Genomic DNA, 16,783 nt, shown 5'->3' on the forward strand with positions numbered 1-16,783 from the left:
AAAAAAAGTTTGGAACATGGATGGGAACGATGTAATTAAAAGTAAGTATACCAGATGAATTATTCTATTCAAGCATTAAACATGGATGCCAGCAAGTTAGCCATTAAATGCAATATTAATGCTTGAAGTAATTATCTAATGAAAGACAGCTTTAGCGTAAGTAAAAAAAAAAAAACAACACTATTTCACTTGTATATCATTTACATGTTCTTTAAAATTTTTGTATACCAGATCTATAAACGTAGAAAGTTAATGTTTGTTTTATGGCATTACTAGAGACTTGAAGTCACATTCCACTTAATTTTAAGAATCAGTGTATTTGCTATAAATGAGGTTCACCTACTCTTGATCATTATAAACATTTATATTTATTTTTTAAAAGCCTTGATTGCAAAAATAAGTAATACACACAGTAAATTGCAATGAAAGGAATGTTATTTACACATGAATTCCAGTATGTCGATACTGCTGTCCTGATAGGAATAGCGATGAAAGCCTTCTGAATGTCCTTAAGTGGTTTTGTTTTCAAATTTGAAGGCTGTCTAAAATTTCTTTACTCAAAAACAAGATAGTAATGATAAAAGCTGAAAATATCACCAAGAATTAAAATCAGAAGAGTTAATAAACAGAAACTGACTTATTTGGGTGAAATCAAGTCTAAACTGACTATGTGTCTCATAGTAGGCCTTCCATGGGGGCAGTTCCAGGGATGCTCAATCTCACCCATATGGGTGATCAGTTTTCTCATTTCCTGCACATTCAGTGCAGTTCCAATCATCACCTGCAAGTAAAGACAAATAACCCAATTATTATTTTCTTTCTCCATATTGACAACTGACACAGGTAAGAGCAGTTACTTGGGCTGCTAGAACAAATAGATACTGTGCAAGGTATTAAAAGCAGAAAGACCTACAAGATGAAGAGAAGAAGACAAAATACAACTAAGTATGTACATACATGCACTAGTTTGAAACAACATAAAAAGCTACCAGAAATTTTTCCCAAGTTACACTAGACAAAAACAGAAGGAACGAAATTAAGGATATTAGCTCTTGACACTCAATAGTAAATAAACTTCTCCTGCAATATATATAGATACAGCCACCTATAATGAAATGGAAAATACGGTGTTTGCTTGAAAAGAAGTGTCAAGTGCAGTACTTACTGACTTTCTACAAGCTCGAGAAGCAAACATCTGTCTGACCCTGGAAGGCCTACACATGACTCCAGGGCAGTCACTTAACATGAAGATCAGCTCATCTATGTCTTGTGGACCAAAAGTCCAATTTTTGCTTGTTGGCAATGATATCAGTTTAACTCTTTGAGTTACAGGAGCTGAAAGATTTGCAGTAATTAATAAAGGAACAGAGCACTACAGGAAATTAATTTTTGTTGAGAGAAAAACAGAAACTACTTTGATACATTAATATGATATGATCTACATATATGCTAAGGTTTAAATTTAGTCTTTTGATGGATGTTATTAACTAACCAAAGAGGTAACTATGGCATATACCCTTTTAACATTAACAGAAAAATTGCTTGCAAACTTGAAAGCAGATATATCTAACTTCTGACAAACCCTTCAATTTCAAAAAACAACCTCAAAATAGCTTCATAAACCATTTATGTGACTACAAAATAATTAAGGATTTTTGCTGGTAAGAGACTGATAATTAATAGTATTTTAGGCAAATTGGAGATTCTGGAATGAAGAGTATGGGGGAAAAAAAATCTGTAGTGACTTCCCAAATAACAAAGCAGTAGCACTTTCATTATTCTTGATGTATAAGGGAAATAAGGAGCTTGCAGGTACAGTTTGCTCAAAAGTACATAGCAAGTCAATGCTAAACCCATAAGGAAAACCAAAGAACATTATTTACCAATGGTATCTATGAATTTAAAATTCCTAAATCTACCATTTGCCTGCTTCTAACGCTGCTGGGAACAGCAAGTGTACAAATAAAACAAAGGGATTTTAATATAACACACAGAGAAAATACACATCCAGCTGTATAATCAAACAGTGACTCCAAAGAGCCTTCAGAAACTTCCATAAAATGCTGGTGAGATAAATACTCTACAATGTTCTCTTAAACAGTGCAAAGAGACCACTGAATCTTAACTCTTAAAAAAAACAAACCACATATTATAATGCATATTATTTCAAAGTTTCCGGTAACTACCAAAAAGGATTTTTACATAGTAACTGAGATGAAACTCTTGATCTTTTTTACTTCCAGCAATTCTGGCCGAAACTCACCATTTTCATTTATGACAAAATCAAACCCATTTTTTCTGAATATTTCCAGGTTTTCAATCAATACAGTTTCATTTACAGCTGTTAAATTCAGAGTTTGAGGCCTGAAAGAAAGATAAAAATACGTTATTGCATAGGTACACAGCGCAGCCCACTTAAGATAGGCTTCAGAAGCAATCTAGAGGTACTAATGCAGAGCTCTCTATTAAAACATTTCACCTCACTGTGTTTAAAAAAAAGAGATTCTCACTCGTGAAACAGATCACTTCCAAGTGTTACTCAGCAGAGTTAAGTCAGGTGGACAGCACTCCCTGTTGCAACAGCAGTCTCCAATATCCTCATGCTTACCAAACTGTGGGTTGCTGTGTAAGCCCACTCTGAAATCTGTCTGACCACTGACTCGCAGCATAGCTATGAGTGTATCTGTGGAATTTATTTTTCATGTGAAGCCTGACTCTTTGACACACAGAATATAAAAACATCTTCTGTTGTGATTCAAATGTGTGAAATGCTACATACATATAATGATATCCTCTTGAGCATTGAATTAAACTTAAAAATTATTGTTGTTAAAATGCTGAAAATACTTACACTATCAGCCTCTGACCTTGAAGAACGGTGTGTTGTTGTAACATCTCAAAGTTGTATTTCTCATCAGTAGCATGCTGGTCAATTATGAAGAGATCAGAATTCAACTTTGTTATTATAAACCCTAAATTGAACTGGCCAATGATTTCCATTTTTGCAAACATTTCTTTACTGTATATAGAAAAAAATATACAGATTATAAGTTACACCTCATCAGTTACCATGTTAGACTGTAAAACTTAAAAACATCTTCTCCCCTGCAGAACACACTTTATATTAACAAAAATTAAAAATCTAATATAAGCAGAATATGAATGTGAAAAAGTAGTTATCTGAAATCTGCCACTGACTGATGAGGTAATTTCTAGCAGAACACAATCCATCATTAACACAGGACTTGTTTGGGATTCTCTCATTTTAAATACAGCCACTGGCGATAATAAAATTAGAAATGGGTAGTATGGTGATGGTTCAAGTGAATAACACTGAAGGCAGCATCATGGTTTTGAAGTAAGGTGGCTGCATATCTGCCACCCTTGCACAATTAGAAAGCTTTCCTAACACTTTTTTAATCCAAAACTAACAAATCATATACTTTTACTGCCGAGTGACCACCTGAACTTGCTTTCACAGCCATGTCTCACCAAATTTCAAATTCACATGAGGAAGGAATATGAGTTACGGAGTCTTTTCACAGCATTCTTCTCTATCAGGAAATTCGGTGATTCTCTGACTACACTGCAAATTACAAGTCTGAACTAAGCCAAATCCATGGTGTTTGTGGCTGCCTTTTTAGTGTCTTTTTTTCCACGTTCCATTTGCACTTAGTTCAAACAGCTGCTCTGTCAGGTAAAATAATTTGTCAAATGGACATTTTAATGGCCTAAGTTAAATAAAAGATATATCCAAAACTAACAGGTAGATATATGCCTCCTACCCACCCCCAAAACAGGTATTATATTTTTCCTTAACTGTTTTTATTAACCAATGAATACAACATGTTAAGAAGGTGAAAATACCTGATCTCTTTTCTTAATTCATCTTCTGCTACTTTGTTTTCTCCAGGGCTAATTTTTGCTTTAAATCTTCTGTAGTGTTGTGTTTCTGTATTTTTCTGTTGTTGCTGTATTACCTTTTTTACCTTTTCTGCTAAAACCTTCATAGAAAACTCAAGTGGCACAGTTTTCTTTTTAACCTCCACCAGTACATCAACACTTGGCATACAGTTCCTAGTATTCCTCACTTCAAGACATCCACCTGTCTTGAAGTCATTTGTTTCACTTTTAAAGCGTCTGCTTTTAAAACATTTGACTCTTGAGGAAGAACTATTGGCTTCTTGAGATAACTTATTCTGACTGGTCCAGTCATTCACTTGATTTAACTTCTGTTCAGTGCCCAAGACCTGAACATCACATTCCAATGATTTCTCACTACATCCAACAGTTTTAGGACATTCATTCTGAAGTTGTTCTTCTGAGCTACAGAATTCTTCTTCAGGAGGATTAATTACACTCTCACTATTGATGCAGCTCCCAGCTTCTGGTGTACTACATCCAGCATCTGACTCAGAAGTGCTACAGAATCCAGAATCTGCATTATCTTCTAATTTTCTCAAATATCTGCTTGGAATTGACATCTTTGAGTCCATCTTATGACAACTCTCAGAGTCCTTACTCAAGATGGCCTTACAAGTCTTTACAGTATTCAAAGTGGTATCAAGTGACATTTGTCTAGGGGAGCTGTGCTGCTGTTTTACCTTTTTAGAGCTTTGAAAATTACTCTCTGTCGTTTTATGGAGAGAGAATGACTCCCTTAATCTGGCAAGAGTCATTATTCTTTTTCCTTCACCACTTGGACTTTCAGTCTCAGAGTCAGGCACCTTTTCTACCCGAGGCTTTTCTGTCTCTTCAGGAAGCGTCGTCTTCAAGTTGCCTAATAAAACCAGAACAAAGACTATTTCAAGACTCTAAGTTAGCTGGAAACATGAATTAAATTACATGCTTTAGTAAAGGGAATGAAAAGAGAGGTAGAAAAATAGCAAACTCATCAAAAGAGCCCTTAAGCTTCAGACAGTGACTGAGTATGGGGGGCTGAAATGCTAATATCCGACAGACAAGCAGTTACATCTTTAAGAAACTTAATGGTACTTTTATGAATGAATTTGTAATCTCTTTTTAAACTGGAACAGCAATCAGTCCAATCAGCACATTTATTTATATTGTCAAAAGAGTTTAATGACTGAGTGACAATGCGAAGTTAATTGTTCTTACACTTTAACGGTCACTATAAAAGTCCGTTGGCATTGGTATTAAGGAGCTGGCACAATAGATGCTTGTAGTATATGTGATTTGTAGATAATTAGGACTTCAGCCTCGCAGATTGTCAGTCCAACATGTATTTTACTGTTACTTAAATTATGTTTTAGTATGTATCAGTCTACAACTGATTCCATACGTCAGTAAAAAAGGAAATTATAGGGTGTTTTGTTGAAAGAAATAAGGAGAATGAGGTGGTGTTAAGACAGAAAAGCAATTTTGAAAGATTATACAGTCATAAGAGAATCAACAATTTCTGTAGTTGTCATAAAAAGAAATTCAAAATCCAATAAGCTTGTACTCAAATTTCAGATTTTATTTATGAGACCTTAACCATTCTTTCTCAAGGACATTTAAATAAAGGAAACAGACCTCTTCCAATATCTTGGGAGAAATCTTTTTCAAGCATTATCAATTAATTTTGTATTAATTTCTTCCCCATAAAGTTGACTGTAGATCACTTAACTTAGGGTCCTCCTTTATTATTTGATGTTGATAACAATCTTTCAATGTAAGCAATACATGAAAAATCTGCCCTGAGAGGTAGCATATCAATTAACAGCCACTTTTTTAATTTCTTCTTTGGGTTTGTAGAAACACATTATTCCATTTTCAATTCTCTACTATATATCATACGTAAAACGTTCACAGTTTGTGTCCTACCTGCATTGTCCAGAAGTTTCTGATTGACACTCAGTTTGTTAACATCACTACCAAACATCTCCGTCAGAGAAGTTTTTAAAGTTGCTAACAAAAGCTTTTCCTCCTGAAGTAAAATTTGCCTTTTGTCTGGAGTTACGTTGATGTCAACACACTCTAAAGAAAAAAGAAAAGCAACCTCATTATAAATGAAAAATTTTTTTAAAATTCCCACCCTTGGATCAAAGTTTTCTGCCCTTTCACTATTTTTATTTCACAGGACTAAAGCCAGAGCCACCATTAACATTCACAGTATGCCTACAAATTAAACTTGTAACTTTCTCAACATTCCAGCAAACAAAACAGAAGTTAATTCTGTGCAATAACATGATACAAGTTTTCTTGTATTTAAGCTAACCGCAAGACTGCCTTTTTCTCATTACTTTTAAGTACTTCTAAGTATAGTAAAAGTAGAGGGAGAAAAAAAAGTGGAACCACTGCTAGAACCCATCTTTCCTTCAACTATAGAACAAAAATTCACCACAGTGCAGGAAGCCACACAGATAAAAGTTCTCTATATTCTCAATATTCTCTAAATAAATACAATTTATTCTTTGATGAAGTTATAGCCTTTATAGAAGTTACTGAAAATTATTCATAACTTACCAGAATCTACACAAATGTTAAGGACAACAAATGGGTACTGGTGTTTATTGTACAAGTGATAAACTTCATTCACAAGCTTGACAACCTGCAGAGAAGGTGAAAAAACAAGAAATCTTTTATTTCCCACCAGTATGCGTGATTTAATTCCCTTCAAAACAATTAATGTACTAAATCGTATCTTGTTTGAGTGAACTTTTGTTCACACAAGAAGACGCAATGAAGACAGAAACTTGAGACACAGGAACTTGCAGCATCAAGCCACAAATATAGGTATCAGCTACTAATCCAGTGGTTTTCAGAGAATATCAAACAAGTTAGTGCTGGTGATGTTAGAAAAATGAAAACCTCACCTTTGCTGGATCACATGGACGTTGGTTGATAAAGAAAAACTGTCTGTCTGTTGTACTCCTTCCAACACCATGATCACAACGAGAAATGAAGCCTGTAATACTGTTTAAAAATAATATCATAACATTAAAGTAAAATGAGGAGCAAAGCAAAAGCAATTTTTCTGACTCTGAGCCACTCACAACAGTGGTTTGTACTTTGCTAACTACCTGTAAAGATTTTGTGGCATCTCAGTAGCATTGAGTCCATATTCTTCACAAACAGCTTCATTAGGAGGCAGCTGAACAAAAGGCATGAGAGTCTGCAACTGAAAAAATAAAAGGAATGAAACATTAAACATGTACAGATTTTTTTCCTTCTGTTCTGTTATTACTTATTAGCCTTAAAATCTACTTGATAAAACAGTTGTTTTTCTTTCAAGTTGCCCGACCAAGTCAAATACTTAAAAGACTCAAACCTACTAGACGACAGTAGCACTGCTTACTGAGAAACAGAAACAATGTCTTAATGAATGAATACTCTCATCCTCTGACACCACTACTTTTGCCTTAGTTATTTCACAGACCCTTATTTTAAATGTACATAGACAGGACAACAAAACGATTGACGCAATTTGGACTCTCCAGCTACATACATATGACATAATCAAGTTTTATGCAAAAACAAAAGGCAAAGGGAGTAACAGAAGTTTCTTTGGAAAGAACAACAAAACTAGTAGAAAAGATATGTTATTTGAATCCCAGATGGCCTAAGTACAGATACGTTTACCAGAAACATTTTCCCAGTCATACCACTATTAGTTTTCTGTCATTAGAGCATCTTCTGCTGCTTTTACATTTAAGTATTTGATATTATAAAAGCAGGCTATAATATAAACATTGTATTCAGATAACACTAAATTTTCAGCTATGCTTGTTGTTATGCGGCAAGACAAAGTTAAATCTTTCGTCTAGTCTTTCAGCCACAGAATGAGCAGGCTTTGGAATCTCTACATGGGCATTGTGAAGGGTGGAGGTGCTTACCAACAACCAGCAGCTATCAACCGCTCAATATTCCTGATGGTTGTAATATACAGCTGTAGGAAGGATGTTTTTATGGTTTTTTTAAATCTTTGCTTTCTTCTAGAGGATAATAATTATTTTTATGGCTATTATTTAGAAAGCCCACACCTCTCTCTGCCTGACTGCAATCCCATTTAAAGGTTAACCAGAACACTAATGAAACTTAGTTTCATAGGAAGAGGTTACAAAAGCCACAAACGTCTCATTTTTCTGTTCCGCAATTAAGACTTTCCTATCACACCATTTTTGGGATTTTCAAATTGCTTGTTCTTGTGACAGACAGATCTCGGTGCCCGTACTGTTTTCCAAAAGCACAGATCTCCAGCCGGCACAAGAGCTCATAAACTGGCTTCATAGAGATATTAAGCAGTAACCCTATCTCCTAATCATTTTTCTCCCACCAAAACACCTCTAAGCAGATTTAGAAACTTCAAGGGAATATGTGGAGGTTGCACTGTTTCTCCTTTTACAACCTGCAGGGTGTGCTAGAAGTCAAGTTATTAGACATTACAAATCTATGTAGCTGTATTATCTCTCTCTTCAATAATAAAAGTAATACCTGTTTTTGCCCAAATACTGCTCCGATGTTTTCCTTTAAACTAGGACTCCCAGTAGTGGATACCACAGAACTTCTTTTCCCTTGGCCAACTTGATTAGTGCAATTAATCCGCACTCCTTTTGAAACAATACAGTATGCCTGCAATACCTGGACCATTTTTGCATATTCCTATTAAAGAAAAAAACAAGCTCACATTTGTATGAAATGTCTCTTTTTAAAACAAAAACGTATAAACAAAACATTAAATATTTGCAGGTAATACAAAAAGGGGGGAGGTAGGTTTAATATTTTTAAATCTTTACAAACTAAATTAAAAATAATGTAAAAAAATATATATTACATATAATATCTACAATGTCCTTAAAAAGAAACAGCATGCTTACAAGATTGATATTTAGTCATCATACAGCAGTCCCTGATCTTAAAATACACAAAAGTGATCATGATATTGATTCTTTTCAAAAATCTGAAAGTTTGAGAAGGTACCTTTAAAACCAGCCACTGCGAAATAGAAGAGGAAAGCACACAGGAAGGCTGTTTTCTTATTTCATGAAGATATAAGACAGGCATAAAATAGTCTGACACAATCAATGTATTCTACAGAGGACTGAATACCCTTCAGCAGTGAATAAATTCTGGGGTATGACACTCCTTTGAATTAATAATTGCAGATCTAACCTACCTTTTTAATGTTTCTTTGAAATTCCTTATGCCGCACTGGCAAAGTATAAAATAACTGCTGTATGTTAACAGTCATTCCTTGTTGTCGTGGAAAAGGAGTTTTCTGAGTAATTTTACCATTGTGATCAAATACCAAACGAGTTCCAACCTTTGCAGACTTATGACAGGTAAAGATGGTAACATCGCTAATGGAAGGAAGGAGGCAACAGAATTACTCACTGACCACTGTATCTTCTTATGCATTCCTCACAACCTAATCAGGCATAGAAACTATATCAATACTAGTCATTTAATTGAAACTAACTCTTCACCACAAACAACTAAAAACATACCTGAAGAGTAGTGTAACATTTTCCTAGCTACAACGCAAACATTTTTATTTGTATCCCTTTCATTCTTCTCCTATAAAATGTAATATTAAAGTCTGGTTTTGTTGGAGTCTACATTCCTCATACTAATATATAACGGCAGAATATTCCTGATGCACAGAACTGCATACAACAGGTTTGCTATTTCAAATGTATAGTTTGTCTGGGAGGAGTTTAAATACAGTTTTAATGAGCCTAGCAAGCACAGCAATTAGATGTTACAGTGCTTTACATCAGAGGGTCAAAGACTTACGCAAGTACACAGTTCTGTCATGCAAAGATTTGCATACTTAAGTAACACTGAATTTTGCACATGAAAGGACTAATCAGGTGCTTAGAATCATAGATTAATTTGAGATGCTTAGAATCATGGAACAATTTTGGTTGGAAAGGACTTGAGTTGTCATGCAACCTACAGCTCAAAATTGACCTAACATTAAGGAACTGGAACCTTCCAAAGCCTCATTTTATCCATAATGGTAAACTGAAAAGTTGGCTTCAATAATTTTTGTGTATATAGTAACTTTCTACTAATAAGAAGTTTAATATTAATACCTTAATGCACACAGTGAACTCAGAGCTTCACCTCGAAACCCAAATGTTTCAACATGTATTAGATCAGAAAAATCTTGTATCTTTGATGTATAATGTTTCAGAGCTGGGAAAAGAGATTTCAAATATATATTTCACTTCAAAGTGACACTGGTCTGTGCAAGTAGATCTTGCATGCATATCAAGAAGGAAAAAACTCTCTGTATTATTCATTGTATTTTACGTAATTATTAGAGAAAAAAAAAAGAAATACATAATGTTTCCTTTCCCCTCTTCCTAAAAGCAAGATCTCTTTAAAATCCTCAGATATATGTTATTGCATACTTACACCCAAAATACATACACATCATTGGTATATGCCTTACAAGATGCCTTGGAGCAGAACACAGTACCTGCCCTCTGATACTGAGGTACCTGTCACAGATTTTGCCCTGCAGGAAAACAACTGCAGAGCTGTGCCATGCATGGTATATAGAGGACAGGAATAATCCTAGTGCACAGCGACCCACAGCTGAGGACTCAGCCTACACCATCAGTGCAGCACTAGTCACCAAGTAACAAACTGAGTTTGCAGCAGCACCCCTGAACTTTCACGGTCCTGGAACAGTAGGAGAAAGAGCTTCTGGTGTACCACACATACCGTCAACACACAAAATTACTAAGTAATAACTTATGGTGAGAGAGATCCCTATGAAAAAAGAAATGCACATTTCTGTTGCAACAGCTAGCTCCATTTATCATATAGTACTGTTTCTGCTCCCATTTGGTGCAATTTAAAACTAACAAATGGAAAATTTCAGTCAGGCACACAACATCAGTTCACTTTCAGCAAATATTCAAGTTTATAATTCACCTCTCAAAAGCAGTCACTTTCACCAAGCTCTACTCCTTCAACGTCATGACTCAACGAATGAATCTAAATGAACATTTATAGGACTGTCTTCTATAATTACTTCTATTCTTTGCTCCACTTAGTTAAGCAATCAAATCAGAGACTACTACTGAGCTACATAAACTATAACTGCAGTAGCACCACAGAAGTCCAGCCTAGTTTTGCCCAAGTCTTGCAGGTCATGCATGCATTAAGTAAAAGCTGAGTATCAGTTAAAAATTATCGAACTTAGGAAATTTGTTTAAAAAAGTAGCTTTCTCACTGAAAATATGCTTTGAAAATGTCCAAATATGAATTATGAAAAAAGTTCAACTTACTCAAGCCTTCAAAGTTTTCCTCTTCCACTCCACCTCCATTATCTGAAACCTCTATCAGTTCTGCTCCATAATCTTTAAGTTTTATTTCTACAAAATTGAGTAACAAAAGTATTTTAATTCTATATGTTCATACACGGTATTCAGTATTAATTTTGTACTTTAAGTAACTTTACCTGGTAACAATTTTTCATGCCAAGTTTGAACAACAAAGAAATCTCCATAGCTGTTAGAAGTCAGGGCAACCTAATGCAAACCAGCCTGTACTTGCAGATAGTTCAGCTTCATTGCACTTCTGCCTGAACAGAAGTTCTCCCAGTTATAACAGCTGTCATCCTGGCAGCTCTGGAAACCATGACCCTGCCTTAACCAACTGCTAGCTCGAGGTCACCAGCTAGCAGAGCCTGTCACCACCATACAGGCCATATATCTTATTTAGTGATAAAAAGGGCTACAAATAAAAGAGAAGAGACAAAACTACATGGTTTTAAGAGCCCAGTTGGAGCCTGGGAATCAAAATGCTCTATTTATCTGAGGTGTAAAATCACTACAGACATGCTTGGACCAAATAGGAAGTATCTGCACAGGTTTGTTAGCAGGCACTCTGTTGTCAGGAAGAAGTACTTTAGAAGACTATGAAATTTTATAAAATTACGATGAAAAAATGTTACCAATGTTGGTAGCTCCAGCATCCAGGCTGTTTTCCACCAACTCTTTCACGGCAGTGCCAAGATTCAGCACAACCTGTCCTGAACAGATCCGATGAACGGACTGACGGTCGATGGGCTTGATGGCTTTGGCGGGCTGCGGGCTTGAAAGAGAGGAAGGACAGGAAAAAAGACGGTCGTGTAAAGCAGGCGTATGCGAGGGCCACCGGTGCCCAAGTGCGAGACGGGGGGTAAAAGACCGATACGCCGGGTTGCCGCGTCCCAGCGCGGGGCGCCCGAGGAGCCCCACAGCCCTCCCCGAGGGAAGCGGGAACCGAGAAACCAGCGGCGGCCAAGGAGGCCGCGGCCGCGCCTGCGGCCTGGGCACGGCCCACTGCCTCACTACCGTGAGGAGAGGCGGCCGTGGCAGGGGAGTGGGTGCGAGGGTCGGCCCCCGCCACCGATGGGGCCGGGCCGGGCCGGGCGGTCCGGTCCAGCCCCGCCCCGCTCCACGGCAACCGCTCACCAGGGCGAGGCCGCCTCCATCAGGAGCCCACAGGGACGCGCCGATCCTCTTCAGGACCCACTTCCCACAAACCCCACCTCCGCTCAGTCATTGGCCGCTGGAGAAAAGAGCCCGCCAGTCCCTAAACAAATTTTCTCTCCCCCCTCTTGGCACCCATTGGTCAATCAGGACTGTCAGCTGCGCCTTTGCCCTACGGAGACTCGCTTAACGACTCGATGGCTCACACTGGTCAATAGAAAGAAGGCAAGGAGACAGTGTAGCAGCCGCCAGCGTGCATTGGATCCCGGGTGAGCCAGTAAGGCTTCGCGCTCCCGCCTGGCCCAATGGGTGCAGCGGGCGGGCGGGCCCTCCGGCGGGCCGGGGCGGGGCGCGCCGTGCAGTGCTGTGCCGTGCCGTGCGGGCGGCTGCGTGCGTGCCGCCATGCCCATGTACAAGGTGAGGCCGTTCCACCGGGTCGGTGGGGAGGTGTTGGCGGGGCAGTTGCCTACCTGCATGTACCATCTGCCCAGCCTGCACCGCCGGCTCTCGCCCGCCGCCTCGCCACCGCCGCAGGTAGGAGCGAGGGAGCGGCGGAGGGGTGCCCGCCGGGGGAAGGCCGGCGAGGGCCGTGGCCCGCAGCGCTCGCCCCGCCGCCGGGGCCGGAGGGAGGGGCGCGGTAGCGCGGCGTTCTCCGCTGCTCGGCGGCTGCTTCGAGGGCTGAGTGAGCTCGGTTCTTCTAGGGATTCCCCTGTAATGTTTATTTAGAACCTCCGGTAACTCTCAGCCTGGCTCTTCCGGGCTCTCGTGTGCGCCTCCCTCTTAGCCGTTACTTCTAAGCGGCCGTACCCGGAGGCCGCGGCCGAGCCGAGGCCTTGCGAGCCCTGGGGTCGGGGGTTGTGGCCCGCAGGCTTCGACCCTTCCTGCGGCGCCGTCCCTCTGCTTGCTCAGGGCTGTTTTCTTGTCTGCTGTTGAGTCGGGGCGTGCAGCGGGCTGGTTCCTACTTCCAGGCTCGGTTACTTCTTAAGTGGGCAAAAATGCAAAACTGCGTTACATTAATCTACTTGACTTAAGTCTCTCTCCAGCGTCAGGAAAGCTTTGAATTCTTGCAGGCTGCGTGGGGCCATTTTTAGCTTGATGTCGTCACATCTTTGCCGTGCGTGCTTGCCACGCCCTCACGCCGGTTGCTGGTGGAGATGCTGAGTAGGAGTAGACTTGGGGCAGAGCTTCGCAGGAATGCTTGCTAAGATGCCCTCTCACTGCAACAGCGGAGTATTAACTACCAGTCTTCTCTGAGAGTGGTTTTTATTCCACGGAATTGTGTACTAGCCAAATGGCCGCTTAAGAGGTGTTTCCCTGTCTTGTCTTTGAGAATATTGTGTAAATGGATGTCACTTGGATACCTTGTTTCTTATTTCTGCCCATTAGGCTGAAAGAAGGAAGCTTAGTTGATAGATTGGGCTTTGTTAATCCTTATTCAAGATGCTTAGAAATGGATTATCTATATAAAAGATCTTAAGATTTTTTTTCTTTAACATTTTTGTAAGTTTGTAGACTTAAAACCTCCCACAGGAATGTATTTTTCATCTTTTAAAAGAGGTAGCATTGTAAGGTATGAGACTTGTAAGATAATTGATACAGTAAAAAAATGCATTGGGGTTAACATCTAACAAAGCCTATGGTCTTTTTTCCCTCTATATTCTCTGAAAAAAAGAATTACTACAAAGAGTAATTTCATATGATACACCATCCATCTAAACCTGCAGGATTTTTTACTTTTATTAACTGCCTGAATTGTCAGAAAGCTTGTTTGGCAGCCTCAACGCAAACTTTGTCAGTCTGCTCTGCTGGGCCAAAGAGAATCCTGCCAAGCTAACTTTAGGCTTTTTTCAGGTTTTAATTCAGCACTTCACTGCCAACTTCAAGTTTCTGTGGTTGTGGTCTGGTTTTTTAACTATGTTATGGAGTTTGCTGTAGCTGGTGGCTTAAAAAAATATATTAAGGAGGAAGATTTCAGAGATTTACTTAAATAACCCATTTCTCACCACATTTATGCAGCCAAAAGAAAGGAGACATAAGACCATGACGTTCCACGACGTTACGGTTATTTGAATGTGTTTAAAGTCTTTCAAAACTTGTCGAGTGAGCTGTGGACTATTTTGACACTGAGCTGAGTGAACATTTATATGACCTTGCTTCTTCCTCTCATACAGGAAGAGGTTGACCCGTCACTTCAAGCACTTGAATCCCGCCAGGAAGAGATTCTAAAACGCTTGTACGAACTGAAGAGTGCTGTCGATGGTCTCTCAAAGATGATACAAACCCCAGATGCTGACTTTGATGTAACTAATATCATTCAAACAGATCAATGTTCTTCCTTGACAACAAATGGAGCAGATTTAGATTTGATGCTTGGAAAGGTGAGTTTAGTTAAGCATGTGTATTGATAGGTACTTTCTTTGCTCTCAGATTTTTCAGGGCTGGAAGAGTGACATTAAGACCCGGGACACTCAGAAGTCAATACATATTGAGCCTTATATTCTTACAAATAACGTACAACTACAGTTTCATTTGGGGCATCCAGATTATAGACACAAACATAGAAAATACTACATCCTGCATAATCTCATTTTGATACAAGTCCAAGCTGGAATGGTTAATTTTGAAATTAAGACAATTGGTTTCTTGTTTGTTACTAACTAGAAATTTTAACTTTGGTTTCAGATTGGACTAGAATTTTACCTCGGTCACATTCTTGAATTACATTACTGTTGAGGAAGGAAGATGTTTAAACAAGTTATAAATGTCCAAGCTTGAATTGTTTGACTATCATTAGAACTTCAGATACACACATGCATGGCTATGTGTATTTTGGTGTCACATGAAAACTCCACTACTTCAAAGTCTGATCTGGAATGTGTCTTATCTGCTGAATGTCTTACTTTCCATTCAGGATTATGGTGCCCTGAAAGATATCGTAATCAATGCAAATCCTTCTCTGCCCCCGCTGTCATTACTGGTACTGCACAGTCTGCTTTGTGAACGCTATAGAATACTGTCAGCTGTTCACACACATTCCTCAGTGAAAAGTGTGCCAGAAAAGCTCCTGAAATGCTTTGGAGAGCAGGCTAAGAAGCAACCACGCCACGAGTACCAGTTGGGGTTTACTCTTATTTGGAAGGACGGTAAGAATGAAGTTCTTGTAGATGAATATTTTACAATAGGTGAGAAAATTAAACTTGTGCTATAAAACCTTGATGACAGATGCTTTGGTGTCCTGCTGACACATGATGGATACGTACTGCAGATAACATCTTTGCTCTCTTTTTATAGCTGTGAATGATGGGGACAGAGGAGGAAGGTTCTTGTTTGTGGGTACTGCTATTAAAATACACATGGCATTTACATGGTTGTTTGTACCCACAGGATGTTTTTTATAGAACGGTTTTTCAGTTTCTACAAGTAAGTTAGCTGGAATAAAAATTAGGTGGGAGACTGGGCTGAAGTTTGCAGAAGGTGATCCCTTTATCCCAGGTTCCTGCCTTAGTCTAAGTATTTAGACTAAGACAACTGAAAATTGTTCATCAGGTTAACAATGTTAAAACAGTGTTGCTGGCATCACGTATAAAATCCAGCATAGAATTGCCATTCCGTTTCACTTCTCTACCATGTGGTATTTGCCTTTTTTCTTTTTCTTAATTTCAGTTCCAAAACCCCAGATGAAGTTTAGCATTCAAACAATGTGCCCTGTTGAAGGAGAGGGGAACATCGCTAGATTTCTCTTTTCCCTGTTTGGCCAGAAGTACAATGAAGTTATGTCGACTCTGATTGACAGCTGGGTTGATACAGCCATATTCCAGCTGAAAGAAGGCAGCAGTAAGGAAAAAGGAGTAGTCTTGCGCTCTATGAATGCTGCCCTGGGCAAGACATCGTGGTTGGTGGGAAATGAACTCACTGTAGCAGACATTGTTGCGTGGTGTGCACTTCAGCAGACGGGTAGTGCAAATGCTGCCCCAGCCAATGTGCAAAAATGGATGAAGTCGTGTGAGAACCTGGCACCATTCAGCTCTGTTATGAAGCTACTGCAGTAAGCCTGTACTCTTCATAGTAGTGTAATTTTAATATTATTCCACCTCATGCTATAATGGTTTGAGTCCTTTCTGAGAGACATTCAAGCACTACAGCTGGACAGAATTCTACAATCAATAAAAACAGTACAGCTACCTTTTGGGTTTGACCTTGCTTTTTTTGTAACTGGTGCATAACATACATATTTGTTTTATGATTACTAGGTACCTAAAGTTGGCTTATGTAAACAAAAGCATAGCTTGTAATTTTTTCTTATTCTTCCCTGTAACCTAAATGCTTATTTACACAAGTGAAATTGTACC

At 38.8% G+C, this 16,783-nt stretch overlaps 2 protein-coding genes across 2 annotated transcripts; one reads left to right on the forward strand and one right to left on the reverse strand.

The window, feature by feature from the left end:
- Nucleotides 1–388: 388 nt before the first annotated feature.
- Nucleotides 389–12,523, reverse strand: PMS2 (PMS1 homolog 2, mismatch repair system component). The gene is made up of 15 exons (XM_064461715.1): nucleotides 12,417–12,523; nucleotides 11,915–12,054; nucleotides 11,247–11,333; nucleotides 10,041–10,143; nucleotides 9,119–9,302; nucleotides 8,437–8,604; nucleotides 7,026–7,123; nucleotides 6,819–6,918; nucleotides 6,469–6,553; nucleotides 5,827–5,979; nucleotides 3,868–4,780; nucleotides 2,852–3,019; nucleotides 2,264–2,364; nucleotides 1,166–1,335; nucleotides 389–781 (listed from the first exon to the last, which is right to left on the reverse strand). Exons 1-15 carry the CDS (start codon nucleotides 12,434–12,436, stop codon nucleotides 638–640), a joined length of 2,634 nt encoding a protein of 877 aa, XP_064317785.1. The 5' UTR covers nucleotides 12,437–12,523; the 3' UTR covers nucleotides 389–637.
- Nucleotides 12,524–12,774: 251 nt separating this feature from the next.
- Nucleotides 12,775–16,616, forward strand: AIMP2 (aminoacyl tRNA synthetase complex interacting multifunctional protein 2). Its single transcript, XM_064461720.1, has 4 exons — nucleotides 12,775–12,968; nucleotides 14,606–14,812; nucleotides 15,346–15,577; nucleotides 16,098–16,616. The coding sequence occupies exons 1-4, from the start codon at nucleotides 12,837–12,839 to the stop codon at nucleotides 16,481–16,483; spliced, it is 957 nt and encodes a 318-aa protein (XP_064317790.1). The 5' UTR covers nucleotides 12,775–12,836; the 3' UTR covers nucleotides 16,484–16,616.
- Nucleotides 16,617–16,783: the final 167 nt, after the last annotated feature.

This window comes from Phalacrocorax carbo, chromosome 10, assembly GCF_963921805.1.
Source record: "Phalacrocorax carbo chromosome 10, bPhaCar2.1, whole genome shotgun sequence".
Lineage (NCBI taxonomy): Eukaryota > Metazoa > Chordata > Aves > Suliformes > Phalacrocoracidae > Phalacrocorax > Phalacrocorax carbo.

What these genes read in the sequence shown, in the direction of transcription:
- PMS2 (XM_064461715.1), bottom strand. Translation starts at nt 12,436, where the DNA reads ATGGAGGCGGCCTCGCCCTG. An exon ending in GGAAAACTTTGAAGGCTTGA is followed by an intron (nt 10,144 to 11,246) that starts GTAAGTTGAACT and finishes CTCTTTTCCCAG; the next exon opens with CTCTGAAACATTATACATCA. An exon ending in CTCGAGCTTGTAGAAAGTCA is followed by an intron (nt 782 to 1,165) that starts GTAAGTACTGCA and finishes CTTTACTTGCAG; the next exon opens with GTGATGATTGGAACTGCACT.
- AIMP2 (XM_064461720.1), top strand. Translation starts at nt 12,837, where the DNA reads ATGCCCATGTACAAGGTGAGGCCGTTCCACCGGGTCGGTGGGGAGGTG. An exon ending in TAGATTTGATGCTTGGAAAG is followed by an intron (nt 14,813 to 15,345) that starts GTGAGTTTAGTT and finishes CTTTCCATTCAG; the next exon opens with GATTATGGTGCCCTGAAAGA. An exon ending in TACTCTTATTTGGAAGGACG is followed by an intron (nt 15,578 to 16,097) that starts GTAAGAATGAAG and finishes TCTTAATTTCAG; the next exon opens with TTCCAAAACCCCAGATGAAG.